General features: G+C 40.6%; 1 protein-coding gene across 3 annotated transcripts in view; it reads left to right on the top strand.

Annotated features, from left to right (window-relative positions):
• The first annotated feature begins 2,180 nt into the window (after positions 1-2,180).
• Positions 2,181-10,480, top strand: part of NBAS (NBAS subunit of NRZ tethering complex) — a 185,828-nt gene continuing 177,528 nt past the window's right edge. The window contains exons 1-4 of one of the 3 annotated variants that reach the window (XM_080583782.1): positions 2,181-2,381; positions 6,828-6,882; positions 7,497-7,533; positions 9,053-9,130. In XM_080583782.1, the coding sequence (XP_080439908.1) occupies positions 2,223-2,381; positions 6,828-6,882; positions 7,497-7,533; positions 9,053-9,130 (329 nt within the window). In that variant the 5' untranslated portion in view covers positions 2,181-2,222. Of the gene's footprint in view, positions 2,382-2,434; positions 4,987-6,827; positions 6,883-7,496; positions 7,534-9,052; positions 9,131-10,480 lie in introns of those variants that run through there. The other 2 variants (XM_080583780.1, XM_080583781.1) reach the window with 2 other exon arrangements.

Below are 10,480 nucleotides of genomic sequence, written 5' to 3'. Positions count from 1 at the left end.
TGGATTTTAAGTTTTTAAGGCATACTCAGGTCGCCTGCTCACGGCTTTCTCACCTTTCTGAAAGCCTGCCTTTTTTTTTTTTTTCCCCCTTCACATAAAATCTCAGCTATGTTTGTGATACCAGGCCTGGTATCTAGAGGTGTACACATATTAAACCATAAAGTGCCCGTTTACAATAAGAATCTGTTTTACATTTACATACAGCATTGTAATCTTCAGTGACTTTTGTTGTAATTCACATTTGCACAGTTTTCTGTAATAAACATAGATGGTACAAAGCATTCTGAGTTTTATGTGTACAGAAGTATCTTCACACATAGATAACGTGTATCTTCACACAGATATCACATGGGTTTATTTTATAGACTTACAAGGATACATTCTTCTACAGTTTTTACAAAAGTTTCCACACATTCTTCACAGTCTTTTGCCAGGATAACTTCTAGAGAAGTTAAAGGCAAGAATCTTTGGGTTGTTACTGTCAAAATAAAATTAGATTCCAAATTAAAAACTGTAGCTTGTACCATTACAACGCAAAACAATAGTGCATTTGTCTACTACAAAACAATAGTGTATTTATCTACTTTGTACGTGCTAAGTGGAAGGCAAAGAATAAAATATTACCTACCATTTTCAATTGTGAGCAGTCTTCTAAGGCAGTCCTCTGAAAAATACATTTGGTTTAAAGAACAAATAAATGAGAGCACCTCTGACAATGTAGTTCTCTTGACTACATGTGTTGCAATCTGATTACTCTTTTTGTGTGAAGTTTTATTTCAGAACCTTTTTAAAAAAATGTTCACCGAGCCCTGTTTATTGTTAATTTATAATGTAGAAAATGTGTTGCAGAGAAAAACACAACAGGTATTTTATATCATGACAGCTTTTTCATTTAACAATAATTCCTTTGGGAATATCTTAATTTGATATGTTTCCTTTCTTTCACTATTCCCTGTATGTTGATCATAATTTTGCCTGGTTTTGGATACATGACAAATCCAATCATTTTTAAACACAAAGATATGAAAAATCTACAAAGAGGTTACTAAACGCCAGTTAAAACTAGAGTATGGGAGCAAAAGCGGCAGCTTGTGATTTTATTTTAGTATTAAGAAAGCTTTATGAAACAGACTGAAGCCTTAGTTCTTTCACAGTAATTTATAAACATGTTCATCTTTATTTGCCTGAGATAGTAGAACTCTGTGAGTGCAAAAGAAGTTTCCGGGGCTAAAGTATTTAAGATAAGCTCTGTGTAACAGATTTCTGCATTTATCATTAAAGCCAGAGGAAATTTGCAAGAAATATATAGTTTTTGCTATTTTTTAAGTTGCTCATTTTTTGTTTGTTTATTTTTCATGTTCAGCAAGGGTTTAATTAACCCATTTTGCCCTTGACTACGTTCTTTGTTTCTTCATAGAATCATAGAATGGGTGGGGTTGGAAGGGACCTTAAAGACTACTATGTTAAATCTCACTATCGGATTTTGGACAAGCAGCATCAGGCTGCAGTCCCAGGTATTTTCCCTGGGGTTCCCTCTCTCTCCCTCAGCAAGAGGCACCTCTCCAGAGCCCCCCTTGCAGCAAAGGCCACAGCAAGCCTGTTCTGCTGAGACTGCACCTGGAGTACTGTGTTCAGTTTTGGGCCCTTCAGTACAGGAAGGATGTTGAGGCCCTGGAGCATGTCCAGAGAAGGGCTACGAAGCTGGTGAAGGGCCTGGAACACAAGTCCTAACAGGAGCGTCTGAGGAAACTGGGGTTGTTTAGTCTGGAGAAGAGGAGGCTCAGGGGAGACCTTATTGTGCTCTACAACTACCTGAAAGGAAGGTGTGGGGAGCTGGGGGTTGGACTCTTCTCACAGGTAACTAGTGATAGGACTAGAGGGAATGGCCTCAAGTTGTGCCGGGGAAGGTTTAGGTTGGAAATGAGGAGACATTCCTTCTCAGAAAGAGCAGTCAGGCATTGGGACAGGTTGCCCATGGAGGTGGTGGCGACACCGTCCCTGGAGGTGTTTAAGCAAGGGTTGGACGTGGTGCTTAGGGACATGGTTTATTGCGGAACATTGGTGGTAGGGGGATGGTTGGACCAGGTGAACTTGGAGGTCTTTTCCAACCCTAACAGTTCTATGAAGGAGTTAAAGTCCGTCCGCGGAGCCGCCGGACGCCAGCACTTTGGGTTCCGCCAGCCACCGTCGTCGTTCTGGCTGTGGGTGGGGCCTGGGCGAACATGGCCGCCACCGCCGCTGCCGGCAGGGAAGGGGCGCGGAGGGCGGCGGGCATGGCGGCCGGGAGCGGGGCGGAGGAGGGTGGCGGCGGGGCGGAGGAGGAGAACGTGCTGTACGACCTGCTGCTCAACGCCGAGTGGCCTCCCGAAACGGAGGTGCAGGTGAGGTGGCCGCCGCGGGGCTGGGGGAGGGGACCGGCCACGTCAGCGGGTGTGAGGAGGAGGAGGAGGAAGGCGGGCGCTGCATGGACGGGCGCAGTAACGGGGCGAGCCCCCAGCTCCTGCCCCGTGCCCCCGTCACGGTGCCCTGCCCGGTTTTCCGTGGTGCTTCGTTCCTGCTCTGCCTCTGTCATCCCCAGAAGCAGCTGTGCTGACAGCTATGGAAGCAGTGCGGGTGGAAGTGGGACCGTTGTTAAGGTTACCTGGCACGAGGCAAATCGGCTCCCTGTCCCGATTTGCAGGACAGAAGGGTTACGTCGGGATTTCCCCTCATGAGTGAAAAGGAAAGTTTGCATCATTTTGTGTCTGCAAGGTGCGCAAATAGATGTCAGAGCTCAAAAGATGGCAAGCCGCTGTTTTATAAGTTTTTACTGACGTTCTACCTTTTTTTTCACTATGGGTCAGTGGAAAAGCTGAGATGTTCATTTATCTTTATTATTTCTTTTTGTGGTGGTTTGATCTGAGCTGGCTGCCAGGTGCCCACCACACCGCTCCCTCTCCTCAGCAAGACATGGGGGAGACAATCCGATGACAAATTCATGAGTTGAGATAAGAACAGGGAGATCGCTGACCAATTACCCTCACAGACAAAACAGACTTGGCTTGGGTAAAGCCAGTTTAATTTGTGTGCGACTGATAACAGAGTAGGGTGGTGAGAACTAAAAACATCGTACTTCCGTCCCCCTTCTTCCATGGGTGAGCTTTGGTGTCGGCTTTTCTGTCTTGTTTCTCTGTCCCATGCGGGGCGGGGGAATGGGGACTGCAGTCAGTTTGTAACGCTTTGTCTGTAGCTCTGCTGCTCCTTCCTTCTCACACTCTTCCCTGATGCAATGTGGCATTCCTCCCATGGGATACAGTCCTTCATGAACTGCTCCAGCATGTGTCTCTTCCATAGGGTGCAGTCCTTCAGGATCAAACTGCTCTGGTGTGGCTCCTTTCCACAAGCAGCAGTTCCTGCCAGGAACCCGTGTGGGCTCTCCATGGGCCGCAGCCTCCTCCAGGCCACATCCACCTGCTCCACCGGGGGCTCCTCCACGGGCTGCAGCGTGGAGATCTGCTCCGTGTGGGACCCATGGGCTGCAGGGGGACAGCCTGCTCCACCAGGGGCCTCTCCACAGGCCGCAGGGGAACTTGTGCTGCGTGCCTGGAGCACCTCCTGCCCTCTGTCTGCGCTGACCTTGGCATCTGCAGGGCTGCTTCTCTCACACTTTCTCACTTGTCATTCTCCCAGCTGCAGCTGCACAGCAGTTTTTTTAATTTTTTTTTTCCGCTTTCTTCAGTCTGGTCTCCGAGAGGCCCGACCAGCATTGCTCACTGGCTCAACTCTGGCCAACAGCAGGTCCCTTTTGGAGCTGGCTGCAGCTGGCTCTGATCTGACATGGGGCAGCTGCTGGGCTCTGCTCACAGAGGCCACCCCTGCAGCCTCCCCCCCATCACCAAAACCTTGCCACGTAAACCCAATATAAACTTGCTGAGCTAGCCTATCTCTAGCTCAACTGTTGTCTGATTTGATCATAGAAGTTGCAAGCCATGTGATTTTATCTGTTTCTTGTATTAGACTTTCAAGTCCAGTGCAGATGTTAATGCATTTACCACAAAAAACAGATTATCGAAGTATTTTAACAAGGTTTTATGTTTAATGGGAACCTCTGAACAGAGGAGATATAAAAATATTGCAGGTGGAAGACTGTATTTGTTCATAACAAGTTACATTCTTCCACATACATACTTACATGAGGGAACAAACTTTTTTTTATGGTGTTATGGTCTTATGGAGTAAAACCTCATTCTTTAGGTGATTGTGACTTGGACTTTTTAACGTTTGTTTCTTTAATCATGGCTTATTCATGCTGTTCAGAAAAAAAGTCACAAAAGGATCCCTGCTGTATTTCTTGTAGAACTGTTTGGTTAGGAATGAGTGAGTGAAAGTAGAAAGGGAAAGGAAGTTGAAAGCTGCATTGGGAAATCAAATTAGATTTCTTTCTATGCAGTCATCTGGGATCCAAAGCAAGGCCTTAAACCAAACTTTTCTCTATTGATTTTGCTTTATTTTTCTGTTATCTCCTTTGGGGTGATTCATTTTTGATTGCAGAAATTCTGAGCTCTTGTAACTGTGATTACACCCACTGGAAGATGGAAGATAGATCCTGTGATGAAAGTGTAAAGTTCTGTTCAATACAGCAATAGATCTTGCATGGATTTTTTTTTTTTTCGTAAGTTGGAACCCCAAATTAGTTTTAATTTTAGTTCTTGTTGGTATTCTAATTTGTCTGTATTGCGTTTTCTGGGGGAAATTAACAGACATTTGTAAAAAATGAGTGCAAGAAACTGACAGTGCCCACAAAGAGACTGGTATGGAAATTGAGCAACCTGTATTCAGTGCAGTGATATGATCATGTATAACATCTTTCCTGGGAATCCAGAAATACCTAACAAGAATGAAAGGAATTATTGAGTAATTCATCATTGAAAACTGAATGAGACAGTGGTTCTGTGGGGGAGTTTGCAGCAGAGGACTCAAAGAATCATTTGAACCATGGAAGTACAGGTAGACAACTCTTCTACACTAAACATGTTCTGTCTGTCTTCTTGGCTATATCACTTGATTCTGTGGTGTTTTTTTTCTCATTATCACCAAATGTTTTGACATTCTTTAAAGTTCTTTATTTTTTTCCTTAAACTCAGCATGCTTACAACAAAATCTGAACTGAATTAGGTATCTAGTCAATGAGGAAGTTACTTGGATTTTATTTCTGGAATTCTCTGACAAACTTGTTCTTACAGGCAGGAATGAATTAAAAAATAAATACATTGGACAGGGAAATGCTTTTACAGATCTGGTAGCCATTACTGTATCTGGGGCGATAGGGCTGTTACTTCAAAATATAAAATTCCAGTCTTCAGAGAGTAGGAGTAAATCAGCTTTGTGAAGGGTTAAGATGCGTGGAATAATAATGCAGTTTAGTCTCAGGAGTGAGCATTAAGAATACTTGGGGAAAAACGTCTGGAGAGTATAGTAATATACATAGTAATATGTATAAGCAATATTTGGAAATATTTTTCAAAAAGGCTTTTCTTAATCCAAAAAAATCTTATCAGGTTCTGGTTTTCAAATTCCTTAGGAACAATTGCAGTACCCCAAGGTACTATGATAGCTGTGACAAATAATTTGTAGTCTCACTTCTTTTACTTTAATGTCTTGTTATTTACTGATTGATCAACCTGAATTTTGGACATTATCTATTAGTACATGTGTTGACTTCTCATATGCTGTGAGAAAGTAGCCTGATTATTTCAAACACTGTTTCTGGATTGCAAGTTTTACATAGAAAACTGCTAATATTTACTTCAGTATTTTAAATTTGGGAGCCCAAATATATTTTTAAACATGCAAGTACTCCTGAATTTTCATGTTAGTGTGTCCTTTGGTGCTTGCTGCCATATAACTTGGAATAAGAGGTCTGACTATCTTAGATAACAAGTAATGATATGCCCTATGCATTATATACTGAAGGGAAGAGGTAATTCATTTATTAGCTACTTTAGTGCTCAGTTTGTGATGTTCTCATATTTTGAGTAGGAAAGTATAAGTTCATTTTGTGTGTGATGTCTTCCTTATTTATTATCTTCTTTGTGTAATCTGTTTTTCCTAACTTCTTGCTGCCTTCTGAAAACTTTACCTTTTTTATAGCTAGGAATATAAATCCTATGTTTTGCTTCATTTTTCTGTGTTTGAAGAGTGCTTTTATTTATGCAGTAGTTTGGTCCTCCCACGTATGAAAGTAGAGCAAGAATGCTGGAAAGGCTGTACAAGGCTGTTGAGTAGATGCAGTGAATTGGATGGCTGTGGTAACCAGTACAGATTGACATAAGTTTTACTTCAGTGGTCTTTTTTTCTAAAAATGTTTTTCTGGAACTTTCATAAGCAGTCGTTATGTAGCTTAGCAGTTATATATTGGGATAGTATGTTGAACACCAATTGCTTTGACCTTTTTCTGGGGATTACAGTTCAATTTGGCATTCATTTGGCATAGAAAGAATGATTTGTAACACCTTACAGGAGAACCTCATCAGAAGGCAATCTTTTCTTCTTTTTTTTTTTTTACTACCCATAGACCAAGGCAAAGTTGAATCGATACGTAATTTGTAGTAAATTTTGTTTGTTATAGGTTGACACTTACTGAATTTATTTGGTTCTATAGCCTGCTTTAACTTATGTGGCTAAATTACTCACTAAATAAAGTAGTGAGTGATCAAAAATAAGTAAGGAACTTCTGGCCAGCAGGCAGCTTACATTCAATCAGTGAATGCTGATTGGATATAGTATGGATGCAATATTTAAGTTAAAATGTGTACCATAGTGTTTGACCGTTATTGTTTTAATTGCAGCCAAGAGGCAACAGAAAACATGGTGCATCGTTTATCATCACTAGAGCAATTACAGGTAAATATGACTTGTTTTTATGTTCCTGACTCATAAGAATCATGTGTAGATTGCCAGTAAAATTTACACTTTCTCCTCTTTAGGGTGGCTAGTATAATGGAAATAGAGCAGAAGATGTATTTTTAGAAAGATGCTTTCTGATTATCACTATTACTGTGTTACTGTATTTCATTTTTGTGAGCTCTCTTGCCTCTGTTAGGTTATTGGGACAAAATAATAAAACATCTAAAAAGTTTGGAAGTCCTGTTGTACTTTGCAAGATGTTGTTTTTCTGTTTCTCAGTTCTTACAATTGGGCTACTTGCTATTTAGACAACTCTGTGAGGAAGCTTTATGATATTATGATCGTTGCAAATTCAGCTCTTGGTTTATGCATTAACTGAGTTGTGCTTTCCTTAGGCATTTCTCTTAGAAAAAATCAATACTCATTTCTGATTTTTTTAATTTGACATTTGCATTTACTTTAATATAAGGATTCACTGACCAAGAGTAGAGGCTTTTTCCCTGTACAACTTTTTGTTTTGTGAGAACTTTTGAAATTCTATGTACAGTAAGCTGAAGAGTGTTTTAAAACAGCTAGGGATTTAATTTTTGCTTGCTTATTCATTTTTGTAGGTCCTGCATTGTTTCTGCTTCGATATATCTGGTACAGGTAGGTTTGAAAATAATGTTTAATCTTTTTATTTGGTAATATTTTGATACCTTTTTAATATAAAGTTATTGTTAATGACAATAAAACTGAACACTGCGTAGAATATTATCTTTTCATCAACTGAGGCTGAAACCACTTGAGTTGCAGCCGAAACCTATCTAGAAAAAAAGTAGTGTATGCTAGTTTGACTTTTTGGTTTTATAAGAAGTCTAAGTAAACTTGCAGTTGGAACATCCTCTTTCTCAAAACATTTGTTTTTCCTCTCCACTCCTAGTTGAGATACTTCCAGTGAATCTGTTTTCTTTTAAGCCTCAATGACAGGTATGGTGGCATGGCAGGGTTTGTTTCTATTGAGGCTATAATTTGTACTATTATTATTTTTTTTAATAATCAAACTGTTGTATAAAATGCTTTGTAAGTAATTCTGATTCAGAAAACACTAAAATGATCACTGAAACATACTGGAATAAATACAGTGTTCCTGGAGAATTTCAACTCTGATTATACCACTCTGTTGAAGCTCTTCGTGTGTTTGAAGATATGAGTTCTCCCTCTTTAGAGGTATTCTGTTATTTTTGAGGTATGAAAATGGGCTATGGTGTTGCTCACTGTGAAATAGTACTATAGCAGTAAGTCAGCAGTCATTGCTGTTTTCCCTATTTCTGGTGGTCTACTTTATTTTCTGCCTTTTTTGTTTGTGTTTGCGGGATCCATGCCATCATATAAGCCAGGTTGTAAGGATTCAGCTGCAAACAGAATGAACTTATTTAATTTTCTTTATATCAGTAGTCATATTGATGGTCTGTTTTCTAGCTTTTAAAATTGATTCTAGCTGCCATTTTCATGTATTTATAACATAAGGTTAGAAACAAAGGAGGAAGGAAACAAGATGAATATCAATCTCAGACCAGGTTCCTTAGGATCCAGCTAGGTATTGAAAATGTTTAAGGATAGAGATCCCAGAGCTTCTGGACAGCCTTTTCCAGGGCATGACTGTATTTATGGTGAAGAATTCTTTTCCTTATGTCAGCTTGGAATCTCCTCTGTTTTAAACTGATCAGCATTCCTGCCATGCACCTCAGTGACTCTTCTTGGAACCTTGTAGGTTCCAGAGGGCTTTGGTTAGCTCTGTCTGAAGCCTTCGCTTCTCCAGGCTCCGATTCCCTCACCTTGTCCTTGTAGGGCAAGTGCTCCAGTCCCCGGACCATCTTGGTAGCACACCGGTTTACTGGTGTCCTTGTGGTAGGGTACCTCAAACTGGCTGCTGACCAGAGTCTGAAGAATGATGAGTAAATAATTAGATCTCTTAAAATGTAGCTATGATTCTATTAATTCAAATGAGGATGTTGTTAACCTGTGCTGTTGGCAGGGTGCATTGCTGATTCACGTTTAGTTGTAGTTGCTAAAACTTCCCAGGTGATTGGCTATCTTAAAGCTAAGTCACCTGGCGTGTATATCTCATGTATTGCTAGGCATATGTTCTGATTTGGGCTAATACTTATTTATTTATCTTTTTCAGCCCTGCGAAGTTTTGTCTGCCAAATGGACTGGTTCGTCTAGTTAATAAGCAGATAAACTGGCAGCTAGTACTTGCAAGGTAACCAGCTTATGTATTTATATGCTTTCAGTATTTGGTAATAGCAAATGTATTAATACTTTCCGTCCTGCCCACATTGATAGCAATGTTGAATTAATAACATGCTAAAGTAATGTTACTCTTCTTGGTCAAGAGAACTACAGGGGGCATTCAGAGGTAGCCTTGGGAAAGAAAGGTCAGTCTGCTATCTAGGGGCTTCCACAGCATTTCCATTTTAAGGCATCTTTCATGCATGTCTGTGTATACTTTTAGCATTTTAGCAAAAGTAGCTTGTAGTGTAATACTTCTGCTGGGACTGTATTCAGAACTTGAGTTTGATCAGCTAAAGACCTATAACTTACAGAATATGTAATATAAATTGTTTATTTTTAAATTTGTGGAAAGTGAATGTGTACCCTCAAGCCGTCTACTGTTTCCTTTGTTGAAGGAAGAAACAAGAATTCCAAGGCTAGAAACAGCTGTTCTATAGTAATTTTAGAAGCATCATTGAAATCATTGGCTTTTAAAAGTAAGCATAAACGTATGTAAAGAAACATGAAAGTAGTATGGAATATTTTAGCTTATTATCACTAAGTACGATCAGTGGTTTAGCAAGAGTTTTGTGTTGAAAGAGGTGGTGATTCTTTGAGGGAAGTGGTGATCCTTTTGATGTGTGACATGCCAGCTGCAATGTTGTATGTTAAGTACAAAGACGGGAGTCTTTGTCTTACAAGTCTTACGAGGAGCAGCTGAGGGAGCTGGGATTGTTCAGCCTGGAGAAGAGGAGGCTCAGGGGCAACCTTATTGTTCTCTACAGGTACCTTAAAGGAGGCTGTAGCAAGGTAGGGGTTGGTCTATTCTCCCACGTGCCTGGTGACAGGACGAAGGGGAATGGGCTAAAGTTGTGCCAGGGGAGGTTTAGGTTGGATATTAGGAAGAACTTCTTTACTGAAAGGGTTGTTAGGCATTGGAATGGACTGCCCAGAGAGGTGGTTGAGTCACCATCCCTGGAGGTCTTTAAGAGACGTTTAGATGTTGAGCTTAGTGATATGGTTTAGTGGAGGACTTGTTAGTGTTAGGTCAGAGGTTAGACTAGGTGATCTTGGAGGTCTCTTCCAACGTAGACAATTCTGTGATTCTGTGGGAGGCCTGCTGCTAAGGAGATGGCCTGACTTCCTGAAGTATGGTAGCTATGTGGTTCAGATAAAGCAATACAAAGTCTTCAAGTATTGCTGGTATAAACTTATCCATAAAAAACGTCTGATTTTTGACTTGCCCAGCAGTAACATTTTTAGGCACTGCTTCTGTTTTCTTAGTGCTGCTGTTAGAGACTGTGACAGATATGTTTCAGTGACATAAGGGGAATTCTAT

The sequence above is a fragment of the Anser brachyrhynchus genome (assembly GCF_964034855.1).
Source record: "Anser brachyrhynchus genome assembly, chromosome: 3".
Classification (NCBI taxonomy): Eukaryota; Metazoa; Chordata; class Aves; order Anseriformes; family Anatidae; genus Anser; species Anser brachyrhynchus.
This window is presented reverse-complemented; position numbering and strand designations above follow the sequence as displayed.